The sequence below is a fragment of the Parus major genome, chromosome 3 (assembly GCF_001522545.3).
Source record: "Parus major isolate Abel chromosome 3, Parus_major1.1, whole genome shotgun sequence".
In the NCBI taxonomy this organism is placed as follows: Eukaryota; Metazoa; Chordata; class Aves; order Passeriformes; family Paridae; genus Parus; species Parus major.
Genome location: NC_031770.1, coordinates 29560682 through 29577630, shown reverse-complemented (window position 1 = coordinate 29577630; position 16949 = coordinate 29560682). Strand labels below are relative to the sequence as shown.

Here is a 16949-nt window from a genome sequence, read left to right as displayed (position 1 = left end):
GAGGACATAAAATCCCTATAAAAACAGAGGCTTGGAAACCCTCAAGCGTGGATTTGGGAATCCTATACCTTTGGTGTAGACCCTGTCCACCCAGCGCTGCGCTGACTATTTTATTGTGGTTTTTAATTGTTGTTGCTCTTTGTTGTTTATTAATAAATCTTTCTTTTTTAATTCGTATCACGAATTTTCCTTTGCATTTATAACATAATGAAAATAACATTTTCTGGTAACAGCAGCTGCCAATCTAAATGTGTACCTTCCTCAACAATGAGCATCTGGATCCATGGGTCTTACAGTCACCAAAGCAAAAAATCTTTCCATCCTTGGGAAGTTCTTCATGGGACAAAAAAAGCTCTGCAGGTAACTGTTCTTGTCCCAGGTCTGTCTATCACTGGAGACAGAAACATTGGAAACTTGAACCCTATGAACACAGCTTTGCACCACATTTTCAAACTATCTTAATTGACCTACAGGAGTTTGATTTAATTTATTTATTTCTCTAGAAGGTGATGCTAAATTTTATAGCATGCTGAAATGTTAGACTTTATTACCTTTATTTTGAAACTGTTGTGGTAGATTGCTATTTAAGAAAACAAAGAGAAACATCTAAAGAAGTTAAAACTGCTGGAGGCTGGTGGGAGTTTCTCTCCTGGCCAACAACTGGCAATTTCTAAGAATTGACAGCAGTTTTGACCATTGAAAAATGAGATCAACCTGTGAACACCACCTTAAGACCTAAGCCTGGGAATTTCTTTGTCTCTTTGTTTCCTGGCTGTGAAAAGTAACAGAGCTCTAGCTGGCTCCCATCCCCCTGCCCAGGCCATGGGAGCCTGCCGCGGATCCCAGCCGGGAGATGGGACCTGCGGGGCTTCCCCCCGGGCTCTGGCCGGGCCAGGCCGGTCTCAGCTGCAGTTTTTTACTGTGACTGAATTCACCAGAGACTGTCGAGTAAGAAAAGGAAAAAAAAAGCTCTTGACCTGTGTCGGGCTGAAGCAGTGACCACACTCTCCAGAACAGCCATGAAGAATCTTCCATTGCAGACAACTCCAGCCGCTGCTCCGGCAGAAATCACAGAATCATCTACAAAGCCTGGGCAAGATTTTAACCCTTTCATTACCCAGATGAAACTTGCAGATTAATCATTTTTTTCCAGAGAGAGAAAGAGAGATTAATCAACATGTAAAGAGACTTTATAAACTATCAGAGACAGTAAAGAAAAGGATTAAGCTGCAGAAGTAAAGAATAAGGAGATGCTTTAATAAGCTGAAATATTTTTCTGTTAAAGCTATGAAGATGGACAATAGTGTTCTGAAAAAACTCCTTTAATTCATAACAGAGTATATTGGGAGGAATAGAGTAGTTCAAAGTGTGGATTTTGAGCAAAAAGTGGAGTAATTGTGATACAGTGAGGTGCTGGAACAGAAAGGGAGAATTAATAGTTGAAGATTTGTAGCTTTGTAGAGGCAAAGAGAAAACTTCTGTTTCCAGGGAGGCTCACAGAGACAGATGAAGAGAACTTTTGCCTTTGAATAACTCATCCTTAAAAATGACATCCCTAGACTCATGGCCCATAACACACCTCAGAGTGATGAGAAATGGGAGGAGACAACTGATGACAGATTTCCGGGCAGCTAGCATCAGAGAAATAGAAAGGTATGAAGAAAATTAGATTTCATGTGAGAAACTCCATAGATTAGCAGAAGAAGACTTCTGTTGCTCTACAAAGACTGATAAGAAGACTCTAGTAAGAATTGAGACTGTTTTAAACACCAAAGGTTTTTTGTCTCTATGTTGTCATGTGAACAAGGGAATAGTTGAATAGTGGGAGGAGAAAAGGGTTTTCTGGAAGTTTTATTCTGGTTTTCTTATTCTTAGTTTTTGTTAATAAACTTTCTTTATTCCTTTTAAGTTTTAAGCCTGTTTTACTCTTGTTCTAATCCATATCTCACAGCAAGAAAATAAGTAAGTTTTCTAGTAATTTTTTAGTTACTGCTTTAAAACCACGACAACTGTATACTTTGCAAGTTGATTTAGGTCTTCAAAAGTTTTCTTTGACATCTGTGTCTCTGAATGCCAAATACTTTGTCTTGATCCAGAAAATTACAAGGCCTCGAGATATTTTTCTCATTGAGATGCACCTTGTAAAAACAAAATTTTCAGGGTTGGGAAAACTGGTTATTTTCAAAGTACAGATGAAAGATCCCAGGACAGACCTGTAGTGTTTGGTCCTGAAATGAAAACCTTGTGGTTAGGGTGAAACTCTTCTGCCTGCTCAGACAGTTCATGTATTTGGAATGATTTGTGGAACAGACAGCTGAACTGGGAGCTTCCTTTGCAGAAGTACCAAGAAATAGAAGTAGGCCTCAATCAGTTTTGGTTTTGTTCTTTAAAATACCTTATCTCAGATTCTGTGCAGAAGCCTTCTGCATTTCTAGACCTTTAGGAGATGCCTGTGCTTATTCTTTTTTCCTTAATCTAGAAAGAACAGGTCTTAAGAATGGAGGGGGTGGGAGAGGGGAATAGGGTGGTGGTCATAAGTGCCCTTATAGATGCTATTAAAGGCTGCTGTGGGATTGAGCCCAGCCAAACCTTCTTTATGAAGCTGTACAGGTGTGTAAAAGAGAAAAGGAAAAGGCAGAAAGGCCAGGATGAGGGACTGTGAGGTGCAGTGTCATTTTCAGCTGAGACAGAGAAAGAGGAATGCTGAGATTCAGCCACTGGTCTAAAACAAACAAAAAGAATAACAGCAACAAATGAAAACAAAAGAAAAAAAAATCTGGGCTGAGCAGCTCTGAAGAGGCAGGCAGAGGGATGTATTTTCTTTGTGTTGATCTTATATAATTGTTTGATGAGAACTTCCTCTCGCAGCTTTGAGTTCAAAAGCTTAATGTCATGAAACTCAAAGTCAGTGACAGAACAGAGGGCTTTCCATGTTTGGACAGATGGTGAAACACTGTTCCCTAGATTTGCCTTTACTGAAGTCCTGAGACTCTTTGTTTTTCTTGAAGGACTTAAAAGTACTAAGTACTAGTACTGCTGCAGCCTAAGGAGAAGAACAGCTGGCAGGTTTCACCAGGGAGTTTCTTCCTGAATTCAGTAGCTCCTTTTGAGGGAGCTAATTTTTTGCTTTTCAATAGCAGGGAGGATGCTGAAAGGTGAATTTTTCTGGTGCTTCAGAAATAATTGGTTCATTAGTAACTAAGGAAGAGAAAAATTTACAGGAGAAACTCCTAGAAGCTGGCTTCCCTCTGAAAGATAAGTTGTTTTGATCCTGTTTGTTTTTTCTGAGGGGTGAGGAATTTGTACAGAATGATCCAACCACTGGATGAAGTATCTTGTGAAATATGAGTTGGAAGCATAATTAATATTATATCGTCTGATCAGTCAAGCAGTCTTATAAAAGGGACTGAGAGCAATGATTTTATCTCAGTGGGTCACTTAGTGTTGCATAATGTCAAATGACTACATTAAACTTGATACTGGGCAACGTAATGTGGGAAAACAATTTGATAAATACATAAATCTAGCTAATGTCAGTCCTGAAGTACGATCTAATTTATGATCTCTGTAAAAGGATGCCTTTAAATGATACTTCTTTTGAACTATCTATAGTAGAGACATTATTTTTTGATGTATCTTCTCCTCCTTCGGCATAGCTTCAGTTCCCAAAGGAGAGTAAATGGACTGTGAGATGTTGCACATAATGGATTTAGATTAACTTATTACACAGAAGTTGAACTAAGTAGTTATAAAATTGGGTTGAATATCATCTCTGGGAGAGTGACAGTTGAGCAATAAAGCCTTCTCCCTTCCAGAGAATGAAACTTCCAGAATGTCTTTGGGTCTTAAGAAGTGCTGTAGTTGAAGGACTTATCCTCAACAGGACTGTTTTATCAGGGGGTGAACAGTGAGTCAAAGGACACTGTTAATACCAAGTTCAGTACAGTACACTTCAGTAAAGTTTTGGATACACTCTCTCATGGGATCCTTCTGGACAGAATGTCCAGCACCCAACTGAATAAACACATCATGTGAGGGGTGAGCTACTGGCTCATGGCACAAAGGGTTACAGGGAATAGGCTGACATCTGACTGGGGACCTGGCACTAGTGGGGTTCTGCAGGGCCCCGTCCATGACCTGTTGTTCTTCAGCATCTTCATAAACAACTTGGACATAGGACTGGAAAGGATACTAAGCAAGTTTGGAGACAGTACAAAACTGGGAGGAGCTGTTGATTCTCTTGAGAGAGGCCCTGCAGGGAGACATAGACAAATCAGAGTGGTGGACAATCACCAACTGTTGGGAAGGATGAGAATTTAACAGAAAAGTTTTATGGAATGCTTAGCAGAAGGTTCTCTAGAAATGAAAGCAAGCTTTGATACATAAAAAGATGTTTTTAGGAATAGTTGTTGCTGAAACAGCTGAAAGAACAAAGGTTTAGTCAGTTAGAAGGAAGTTTTATGGCTAAAGTCCAACTGGTTAAGTGGTCTTCAAACAAAGCATGTTTGCTACCAAGTAAAAATGCATAGACAGAAAGATGTTTTTTACCAAAGCAAAACAAATTTTCCACTGCAAAACAAGTTTCAAAGTTTTAACATGTAATTACTAGCTCAGATGATTAGTTAGTCACTAACATAGTATGGTGATTCTAGTTTGGATAGGATAGATGTAAATGTGTATTGTGTATGATGCTGATTGGTTGCTATGTAATAATATGCACAGCAAAAGAAAGAGATATAATGCGTTGTAACCAGAACCAAAGGGGCTTCAGGACACGTGGCTTGCATATAGCCAGCAGCTGTAGGCCGACGTCGCCCTGAAAACTCAGCTTCTGAGCTTGCTAACATAGTTTTCTAAAGACTTTCCCAGGACAGTAACTGTAAACATAGATAGTGTACATTCTTTCTGTTACACATCTTGTGATGGGCATCTCTCATAGCGAGTGCAGTGAGAAAGTGCTATCCTGACCATCCAATCCCTGGCCGTAGTAAGAAGCCTATAAATCCTGGGAGGAAAAATAAACTCTGCTTTTTCTTTCACCACACCTCGACCTGTGTCCGTGTGATCTATTCATCTTCAACAGTAACAGGCCGACCCACACCCCCCTGCTGTAACCCAATATATGGAATAAACAGCATTATCAAGAAAAGCCATCTGAAGTCCCCATCTCTCTGTCGGCTCTTACAACCAACCATATGTAGTTCAGCAAGGGAAAGTGCTGGATTCTGCACCTGGAATGGGGCAACCCTGGATGTACAGACAGACTGGGGAATGAGATGCTGGAAAGCAGTGGCACAGAAAGACACTGGTTGATGAAAAGTTGAACATGAGTAATCAGTGCTCTGGCAGTCAAGAGGGCCAAGCATGTCGTTGGATGCATCTGGCACAGCATCACCAGCCAGGCAAGGGTGGGGATTGTCCTGCTCTGCTCTGTGCTGGTGTATTGATGCAAACCTATAGCTTATGTTGGCTAAGTGATGATATAATAAGATCTGTATTATACCAGAAAGAATGTTACAAGTCAGAATGAGTGTAAGGCTTGTAATGTGTAATCTTCACCTATCTTGGACTTAGTTGATATGCTGATCCTGAGCAGAATAGCCTTGAAATAATGTGTTCCATTGGGCTTTTCAAAAATGACAGTGAAGTTTAAGAGTAACTCACTAGTGCCCTTCTGAGCTACAAGGCAGTAAGTATAATCTGAATTTTCCTCTCACAAGACAGATATGCCAGCATTGCTATCCAAGGGAAGAATATCAAGGTCGTGCCTGTCGCACTATATTAGGAACAGCGAAGTATGACACAGACTCTCTTAGCTGGGTTGCCCAGGAGAGCAAGTTTTATTATTCTCAATCTTCATTTACAGACAGGTCTGAGAAGGTCCGAGAGGTAAGACTCTCATTGGTCATTAAACCAACACATCGCCATCATTGGTCAATTGGGTACTACATCCCTTGACTGTTTCTTGCAAGTGAACAACAAGGATCTAAACAACACCTGCAAAGGTTGTTGTCTTTCCCCAAGGACTGCTTGGATTCTTCCTTATGATTTCTCAGGCCAAAGTGAGAACCTTGTGTGACTTAGTTTCACACAGGCTCTGTGCTCCCTGCCTGCTTTCTTGCATTCAGCATCCATACGTGCCAAACTGTTCTTTAATGTCAAGTTCCTTATCATTTGCTTTTGAAGGTTAAGACTAGCAATTTAGACATCCCAGTGATTGTAGTGTTATGTGTGAGCCTTTAGTAGCAAGGCAAACTCTTGCTTGTTATCCTGAAATATTAAGAACATGAAAAAGTTTAGTATAAGTGGTTCAGTTTAAAAACAGGCAAGAAAAGACAAAAGAAATGCAAATGTAAGAAAGAGTTTCTCATTCTGTTGCATGTAAGACCTTATATGTGGTGGTGGGAGAAGAGAGAAGATAATCCCAGGGGTCACCAGTTGCCTCTGAAGCTCTGAGAACTCTCCACTTTAATTCCATTTCATGGTACATTTTGTCTGGAAGCTTTATACCCTGTGTGCTCTGATTTCACTGTATTAGTGTTGCTTTTGTGTCATTGATCACCTTGGTTCTGTGTGGATGCTGTTTTTTGTTTCAACAGGAATAGTTTCAAAGATGTTGAAAAGTGGTTAAAATGCTTACTGGCCTATGAAGACAAATTATGGCTATATAAAGGGGCTTTCTTATGAAGATGTTAGGGATTTGTAAGGAATTCTGTCTTCAGATTGTTAAATGTGCTAATTTAGAGTGTGCTCACTGGAGATTAATCACACTTAATTGTATACATACACTGAGAGGCTCCCAGTCTGTCCTCTTGACTCTCCTAATTTTTCTTCATTTGTTTCATGCTCGTTAAGCTGCACCATCACTCACCTCCTTTATGTCTTTCATCCATTCATGCCCTTTCCACCATTCATGACTTCTCCATCTTAACCATTCAGCTGTGTTTCCATCCTCTCCTCTGCTATCCTTCTGTGATATATTTTCACCACAGCAAAACTACTGCTGTTTTCCGCCCATGGTTGAATATAACAGGAAAAAAAATCCAAGTAAACCCACAACTACATGTTTTCAGCAATGAAAACATAGTTCTGAGTTTAACAAAGCTATAGATTTTCCATTTGCTCCAAATTTTAGGTACTGACCCAGGAACCTTGGCCATGTATACTTTCATTTAGTACTTTGTTGCAGAAGGACTTAAATAACTTCTCAAGAAAATACACAGTCTCGTATTTGAATAACTACTCACATGGTAAATCCGTGACTGTATAACTTGTGATTCTTGTTCATGGGGGCCATAAGCTTTGAGAAGTAGAAAGCAGCATATATTAAAATCAAGTTGAACTCAATTTGGCTGATAACAAACAAAAGTATTTAGCTGTATTACAGTGAACTGTTGCTCAGAGAGAATAAATTATGTAGGCTTAGAATTTATATTTCAGTGTCTTATTGCAATGTTGCGGCCGGTGCAGAGGTTCGTCTGACCCCCAGCTGCTGCAGACTTCCTGGATAGTGGTCCCATGAGGAACAGCCATCCAGGGGTCTCAGGCGGTTTCCGGCCAGGGATAATCCATACTAGCTCAGCCTGAGTATTCAAATGATCAGCTCTTTTAGATGTGATTCCAGCTCTTATAGTCATCAGCTCAGCTCATGGGTTACCCCAGCCGACGCATGGATGAGAGACGGGGGACTGTGTAGCATTCCAAGGAGTCCTTTATTAGCAGGCTTCAACAAAGGGGGCCATGGATGGCCACATCCCCTGAACTGGGCAAAAGCTGGGGTTTTACAGTGAAGGGGAGAATTGGGAAAAGGACCAATGGTTTAAGACTGGAGTAAAATGAGTTCCAACTCATTGGGTGAGTTTACATTGAGATAACATGGGGTCCTGAAGCAGGAAGGTGTCCATAGCTTAGTCACCATGACTAAGCAGTTTTGTTTCATCCTAGGGAACAGACCTTCAAGGTGGAAGCCTTTTGGAGGACTGGCCTCCCTCCACATTGCAACAAACGAGATTATAGAAAACTGTCTACCAAATAGGTCGTCTCCACAGAACGGCTTGTCTAATTATTTCACTCTTACAGTTTGCTAATCTCCTTAGAGTTGCCTTCTCACATTATGAAAAACCAGTATAAGTAGAATAAGTAGAATGCTTTTAATTTTTCATTTAATTATGGGATAGAGGCTGGCTTTTAATCTGTAGTTAAAGCTGGGTTCCTGCATTCATGAAGGCAACAGATGAAAGCTTGATTTAGAAAAACTGCTTTAAAGCTTCTTGACTTCAAAAGAGCTACTTTTCTTAGTGTAAGCAGTTTTAGGATATTGTCAAGATGTTTTAAAAGGTATTGTTTCTAAATGAAACTCTATATGCATCCATATCTTGTAATGATTTTAAAGGCTAAATTTGGATTAACTTGATGTAGTCATCAACATGCTTGATCAACAGTTACTTTTTGGGCAGATGTGTAATGCTTAGTAAAGTCTGAAATTATACTGAATTATAATTTAAGAACACATCCTGAAAATGTTCCTTTTAATTCCTTTATTAGAGTGTTAACCTGGTGATAAGAGGATAGTGAAACAGTCTTGTGTAACTTCAATTAACCACTGTTGTAAAATGAAGATCTTTAAATAATTCTTTGATTTCGCTTGGTTTGAAAAGATGGGTGTCTTCTAAGGAAGGCAGAAACCTCCCTTGAAATGGAAAAATGTAAACCACCCCCCTCCAAATTATTATAATCTTGAAATCAAGGAGCTCTCAGGAAAAGATATGGGAATAGAAATAACAGTTCTTTATTAGGAAAATTTAAATAAAAATGCAGTACAAAAAAACCTACTAGCAGAGTCAGAATACAACCTGACACCCTGTTAGTCAGGGTGTTGGTAGCACTCTGATTAAATCATGGCTGCAGTCTTCCTGGAGTGATAGATAGGTTCAACAGATATAGGTTCAACAGAACAGATAAGTTCTGTTGAAGCAATGAACTTGCAGAAGGATGTAGTTTTCCTCTGAAGGTCCAGTGGTGGTGTAGATGGGTCCAGTCTTTCTTTGGGAATCCAGTGGAGAAAGATTGACTGTGGTGTTCCAAGTCTCTGATTATATTCAGGTAGGAATGGCTCTTCCCCCTGGTTGAAGCATCTCACAATAGGATGATTCAATTTTATCAGTCATACAGTGACTGACTCAATGGCTCAATAACAGAAGATACGTCCCTGGAGAGAGCATGGATCCTGGAAGAGATAAAGAAAACTGCCACACTTGGTTTTAACAGCTGGCTCATTAACAGAAGATATCCAGTTATGAGGGATAAGTCATGGAAGAGATAAAGAAAACTGTCCCACCTGGTTTTAACAAATGGTAGTAGAATACATACTATTCATTATATTTTGCATTGCAACCCAAGACATTCTAATCTGAAAGATATATGACCTAAAAGTCACTTCATAAAGACAGCCTGAGAGGAACTTAAGTTTGAAAACTGATTCTCTCTCTGTATTCAGGTCATCTCTCACTATTCAGCCTACATGGCTATGTAAATGGCATTTTAGTTACTGATCTGTTTCTCTACACACACCTGGAGATATAATTTAGGTCATGTTTTCTTTCCTCTTGAGTTATGTTGAATATATGCTACAGGTTTGTTTTTCCATTTAGTAGAATCCATTTGTTTTACAATATACAGACTTTGCAGCATTTATTGGCATAGATAACCAGATTTAAATCAGGCTAACAGGGTCAGAATTTCCAAGATCCACAACCTTGTGATTTTTTTTTTATTTCAGGGGGAGCCGACTAAATTCTTCTAGAATTATGGCTGCGAGGCCCTCGCTACAAGTTATAGGTACTTAATCTTGAAACGCAACATAGGTATTTACTAGATGTTGTAGTATCAAGACCATATTTGTAATTAAATGTAGTGGGTTAATCCAGGCAGAATCATTATGCATATGGTGCTTGGTTTATTTATTTTCAAATGGGTTTTTAATTGGAAATATATAAAAGAAGAGGATTTGAGAGGTCTTTTCTGTTCTTTTATACCAAGGTGATTGCATTGGTATCTAAATTTTAGTCATATTGGTTGTAGTGGACAAGATTCAGTTTGACTTTCCTGAAATGCAGTAGAGTTTTAAAATTATTGTTGCAGTCCATAACTGCAGGATCATGTCCAGGGAAGATACAGTTTCTGGGAACCAGCATGTAACCAACGAGACGGGCCTCTGTTCATGAAACCATTTATTCAGCGTGGGAACAAACTGTCATTCAGAGACACAGAGCCCCAAACAAAGGCAGGGTGAGGGGTTTTGAGGGATAGAACCCTTGAGGGTCTCCACCTTTGAGGGTGGAGTTTAGGGTTAGGGACCACTAGAAACACAACAAGGCAGAAACCCCCAGGGACTCAAACCCAATCAGAACTTCTGGGCCACTCCTCCCAAGAGGTCTGGGATGGGGTAACTTCATCCAGGGCTCACATTGCCCATCCTCCAAAGCAGGAGGTCAAAATTCACACTAGCTTGGCTTACAGTCATGCCTCTCACATTAACAATGCTTATCTGAAACTAAATCTTTTCCTCCCTGAGGCACCTCACAACAATTATTCCTTAGTTTTAAAATAATTCTTCCCATACTCTGGTTTTATTCTAACCACCCGGAAAAGATTCAGAATCAAAAGTGGAAAATAAAAATCAGCAGTTAAAGCTGGGAGGGTACAACTGCAAGGATTATTTACCCTCATGCTTCACTAAATAAACCGACTGACATATGGGATTAAATTAACTTCCTTTCACTCAGCAGCATTAGTGTGTTATACCATGTTCATGTTGTTGATTGTGTGTCTGAGACATCCATGGGGCTTCCTCTGGAAAAGGGCTGTCTTACCTGCATTGTTGATCACTTACAGCCTCCTGATCTGCATATTTAAATTTTGTTTATACAAATACAGAGAGGGGGGATAAGGAGTGGTGTCTCAAATGCAGTGAGTAAAGCTGGATTTCTGTGAGCCACGTAGGACGTCTGCTTGCTGAATGAGCAGCCAGCCCTGAGTTAGCTGCTCACTCTAATAACAGCTAATTTCCTTTGTCCTCAGATCATGTTTGTACATATTTTTCCCCTGCCTCCTCACTACTTGGGATAGCTGATGGTGGGGCCTGCAGGCTATCAAAATGTGCAAAAAGAAGGCTCCAGATCTTTCTGCAGTTGCAGGAAAAATATGCAAGATGCAGGAAAAAGCTGTTCATCAGAGAAAAAAAAATGTCTGGAAGAGCTTTCATCCACATTTTAGAAGAATGCTTGGAGAATATCTGCTGAATACAGTGATTAGCTTGTTTTCTTTTATGGGAAAGCAGAAATGCTGCTGTTGGAAAGAAAACTACTAATAAAGGACTTACTGCTGTCCCTGTCTTTTCATGAGATAATAAATCACACAGCTGAGGAGTATTCAAGAGAGCAAGGCTATCTCAGTGTGGGTTTCAGTGAGGAAACAGTAGAGTTTGTGGGGTTTTTGTTTCCTTGTGGTGCAAATAGAAGGGATTTTGTTGTTGTTATTTTGGTTATTTTTGAAAATTAGGCAAATACATAGCATCATCTTGTACCCTTTGTGATAAGCAGTGCTGTTCTAGCTTTTTGTAGTAATTTTCACACTCACCTACTCATTCTGGATGAAAAACCCTGTGGTTTAAATCCTTGCAATGTCTGAGAGTCATGATTTCTCTTTCAGAGTTCAGATGGATCCCTCTCTGAGGTTGTGCAGAAATGGAAGGAATATCAGCTCCAGTGCCAGAAATACTTATATGAGACACCCCCCATTGTTCCAGGTAAGCTCATTTGGTAAGGATTGGCTGTATTAATTTTTAAAATTCATGATAACAGTAGCAAGGGAATGATTATGAACTTGAAAATACTTCTTTCTGGTCCATTGCTTCTTCATCCCATTTGCTCCTGTCTGTTCTCTGTGGGACTCTTCCCTCTGCTGGGGGAAGCGTTTTATGGGACAATTGAATTGTAAAGATGTTTGTCCTTAGGTCCAGAGTGTTATGCAGTGGCAAGTGGTAGCTGTAACTATGTCAAACAGCCACTAATGTAATAGACCTGGAACTTCTTTAGGGGTCAAAGTGTTAGGAAGTCTGGGACCATGCTGTTCACATTGAACTAGGAATCTGTAGGTTGTAAAGCTGGTATAAATTATTATAAGCCTTGTAAAATGCTGAGATGGCTTTGGAAAAATAGTGACTTAAGGAGAATGTAGCTTGTTTTAGTGTTTGAGCTGCTGTAATATGCTGAGAGCATCTGTGACGTGCCAGTGTTGTTGTGTTTAGAGGACAAGTGGTGACTTGTCAATAATGCTTCCCATTGGACACCATGCTGCCTTTCCTCTGCTTCAAGTGCTTTTGGGACACAATGAAGATGTTGAAAGTTGTGCATGTGAAGAATTATTTCAAAACTGTTAATATTCCTTGTCTTAACTACATTATTATATCAGAGTGAGAGCAGTAGGTCATGACAATGGCAGGGACACATTCATCTCCCTCTGCTACATTATTCTGTTGAGCAATTGAATGCTGCCCTCTAAGAATGACAGTTTAATGAATCTGAAGTATTCTCATGTTGATTAAACTGTAATGCAAAGTTATGGTTTTGTGTGGGTATTTCATTGGTGGCCCTATATATTAGGGTAGACTTTCCAACTGCATGAATTTGAACCATTCTGAGGAATTATTTATTATCTTTAGTATTTATAGCAAAAATTATTTTAAACCGTGACAAGTAAGGGTGTAAAAAAATAGATAAATTAATATGAATCCATTCCTTTCTTGTCTATTGATTCAGTGTAAGACCCTAATCTGTTTTTTAGTTTCTTCCTGAAACAACAGTTTCTTGTGCGAAGATAAACTCATTCTTTATGACAATAAATGCCATATAATTCCACATCAGATCTTAAATGCATGTGTCTGTATTTCCTTTTATATTCTGTTCTTTTTTCCTTCTTGCTGAATTAGTACAAGGCAGTGGCATGACACTCCTTTCTCTCTCTGTACAGAAGGCAAATTCTGCAACAGAACATTTGACGATTATGCCTGCTGGCCAGATGGACTGCCTGGTACCTATGTGAATGTCAGCTGCCCCTGGTATCTTCCCTGGGCTAATGCAGGTAAGAGCCTTTCCTTATAGGCACAGCTTTAAACCAATCTTTTTTTCCTTGCCCAGTCTTAGCAAGGACAAGATTGGCTTAAATGTCTGTGAGTGCGGTCAGTTATTTGTAACACAAAAGTAGGGGAGGATATTAGTATGATACATTCTTTATCTCTGTTTAGCAGAAGAAGATGAAAATGAGAGAACAGACTTATTAAAGGCTGCATTTAGTTTGGGTATTTTTTGCTCTCATCTGGTTTTACTGCTTAGATAGTGGTGACTATAACTTAGCTCTGTGTGCTTGCTGAAGGCTATCTAACAATGATAATGGCTTAGTTGGAAAACTGACATAAAAGTAACAAAGGTAACTGGTACATCATCCTGTAGAAGATACAGACTGAAAAGTCTAAAGTGAAAGTGTTTTGTGCTGCTTCCTGAAATAAACTTATTTTTCAGAATGATGTGAGATGAAGGCATTTTCAGTGGTTGCAAAGACTTCTTCTATGAAGGACTGGATGCCACCCCTAGATTTTACACGTTTATGTGCATGTACGCTTGAAGGCAAGGTATACTAGATCACTTTGTCTAGCATTCTGTCTTTCAAACCAAGGATTTGTACAGCTTGTTCTTTGTGAAGCCCTTTCTATGCTTTGAAGTCTAAATGAAACAGTTTATTAGCCAGCTCCGGTGGTGTGTGTCACGGTGGGGTTCTGGGACCCCTCTCCCCAGTTTGGTTGGCTCGAGCGTGGTGGAATAAATCGAATGGGTACGATGGAGTGCCCAAATGTTTAATGTTCACAGTGACCACATTGTCTGAGGGGCTGCTTCTAAAGACCTGGGGATGTGGTTAACTTCACAATGTATAGCATCCCCTTAGCATCCCCCCAGCAGCCCGCCTCCCATGGCCTCAGATTTATTTCCTCCATGACAGGAGCCTGGTCTAAGGTGATAGATCCCAGCTAATTCAGTTCCCACAGATGCGGAGAATTGACTTTGGTCTCTGTTAAAGGATCGAGGATATTATTTAATGAGGATATATAATTATGATTGATGGGTGCAAAGTGTATGGTGTAAGTATGAAGAATATGTTATGTTGGTATGGAGAGATATCAGGAATGACAAGGAGAAGAGATGGGATAGTCAGATTACTTAAATGTATTGCGTAGTGTGGGACCTGGGCATAATACAAGTAGCATGAAATAAGGGGTGGAGATGATTTCGGGTCTGGCTGGGCTGGAGGTGACTTTCTTCACAACAGCCCTTTCTCAGCATGAAAGCATTCACTCAAAGCCGTGCCTGAGGCCAGCAAGCCTGGGGATCTGCATAAGTTTGGGAGGTGACATAATTGGGACAGCTGATCTGATCTGACTAAAAGGGTATTCCTGCTCTGTGATGTGGTTGGCAGTAAAGCTCAGGGAAATGGGGAAGAAGTGGGAAAAGTCAGTAAAGGCATTCATGATGGTGCTTGTCTTCCCATGTAATAGTTATACATGCTGAGGCCCTGCTTTCCAAGAAGTGGCTGGATGTCTGCCTGCTAATGGGAGGCAGTGAATAATTTCCTTATTTTGCTTTAGTTATTAAACTGTCATTATCTTGAAGGGTTGGTGGTGTGTGTATGTGTAAATTCCCACACTTAAATAAAAATGTCACCACAACACTGAGGGAGGTTAAAAATTTACACACACAACATTACCACACCCCTTGGCCCTTCACCACTTTACAACCACAAAGATTCCTTGGAGTTGTTCCCCTCTGTGGCAACATCCAGTCACAGTTTTTCCCATTACTTTTCCTGGTTACTTGTTTATCTTGACCAACAAGATATTACATTTTGTTTTTTCCCCCATCCTGTTGAGGAGCGAAAGTAGCCAGGGGTGTGTTTGGCAGCCCATCAGTCAGTTTACCTCATCCACCATGGAAGCCCTGTGAAGAAGTCTCTGCCCTAGTGCCTGCAGCATCTCCCCATCTCCATCTTCTCTGACCTTAGTGCTCTGCACAGGGCTGTTTCTCACACTCCTTTTCTCACCCCTCACTGCCAGGCAGTTTTTGGTTCTTTCTTGCATATGTTTTCCCTGAGGTGCAATGGCCTAGTTGGTAAGGTGGTGTTAGGTCATAGGTTGGACTCAATGATCTCAAAGGTCTTTTCCAACCTAGTTGATTCTGTGATTCATGGCTGAGGGGCTCAGCTGTGCTCTGCGGTGGATCTTTGGAACCAGTCATGCAACAGCTCCAGGCTCTCCTTGCAGAGGACACCTTTGGTTACCTCTTCAACTTTGCCTGCTTTCCTAAGTAACTTCAAAAGTTAAAATGCTGTTTGCTAATCTTTCTCAAGTTATTAAAGATGTTATGCTTTTGGAATGGATAAACAAGCTTTTTCAAATGTATGAAATTAATATTTACCTCATATTTGACAAAAAATTATTGGATACTGCAGATTTTTTTCCAATGATGCTTTTCCAGCTGGATACCTGAAACTTCACAGACTTCAACTTCTTTCCTCTAAACCTGTTTGGTTTCAGTCTTTAGGACCATGGACTTCCAACTGCTCTTGAAACCACTGCTGGAAAAAGCCATGGTTTCATGCAATACTGCAGATAATTAAATTACTTGAATGTGCAATATCTTTCATACTTTTGGAAATAAGTTTTTTAAAAAATTAATTATCATGAAAATGGTCTTTGTTTCAGTGAGAAGTGCCTCATTCTGTAAATGCCTTGCTAGGGAGAATTGCGAAACACTTCAGAAAATCTTTAAACCTTTGGAACCCTTGTTGAGCAAATTGTGCATATACCTCAAACTCTTTTACCGGTGAGGAATAAAAATGGAACAAGGAAGACTTTCACTGTCCAATATAAAATAAGAAGTTTGTATCAGTGCCAGGTATGCACTTTAGGAGCCTAAATTACTGTGACCTGATAGAATTCCATGACATCTTGTGGAGTCATGTTCAAAGTGAATGTTAATGAGCTGCTGTGATGAAGAGGTAATGTCTTTATAATAGAAGATCTAGAGCAGTAGAAAATTGAACACCCTGTGATTTAGAGTGGTCACTAAAGCATGTTTATTACTTGTTCATGCTTAGCCCCCTACTTGGAACTTGAAATAGGTTCTAGCACTGCAGGGCTTCCATCTCATCACCCACTGGAAATGGAGAGGAGGAAAAGATGAGACACTGTTTGGGAAGTACCAAAACATATTCAGGGAAGGTCATTGTGGGAAAAGGAGTCGCAGAAAGCTCCCAGAGCCTTGTGTGTACAGAGATAGAGATAGATATGGATACAAAGTTTGACCTAAGACCTTGGAAAAGGCTTGAATATTTGGAACAATAAAGTTACACAGACATGAAGCAAGAATGTGGGTTTATGGTTTAAACAGAAATATGTTTTATGCAAGTAGAAATATGCTTTATGTAAGCAAAAAATATGTTGAGCAATATAGTGAAAAATTTTAAAGTTTAACAATAGAACCTGCTATAGAGTTAGTAGGAAGCTTAAGATGTATCAATGTAGGTTTGTGTTGCATTATATGATTGAATAAGAAGAGACGCATTGCGACAGAGTCAAGTAATGCAAAATAGTCAATGATTGGTGTAAAAAGTTATTAGTGAGCTTTGTGGAAGTAGTTGATTGGCTAAGAAATTTATAAAAGGCATTGTAACTAGAATTAATACAGCTTCTGATGTGATGGTGTTGAATGAAACATCTTTAATGTCTCACCCTTCCATGAGACTGATTATGAAATAAAACACCTTTTACAATGTCTCTCAGGCATCTGTGTCTCGATAATCCCAACAGGTCATCATCAAGTATGAAGTACTTCAGCCAAGCA

The 16949-nt window shown here is 39.8% G+C and overlaps 1 protein-coding gene across 2 annotated transcripts in view; it reads left to right on the top strand.

Moving 5' to 3' along the window:
* The window catches only part of GLP1R (glucagon like peptide 1 receptor), a 108784-nt gene that overhangs the window by 37838 nt on the left and 53997 nt on the right, over window positions 1-16949 (top strand). For both annotated transcript variants that reach the window (XM_015622524.3, XM_015622525.3), the window contains exons 2-3: window positions 11710-11806; window positions 13030-13140. In XM_015622524.3, the coding sequence (XP_015478010.1) occupies window positions 11710-11806; window positions 13030-13140 (208 nt within the window). The remainder of the gene's footprint in view (window positions 1-11709; window positions 11807-13029; window positions 13141-16949) is intronic.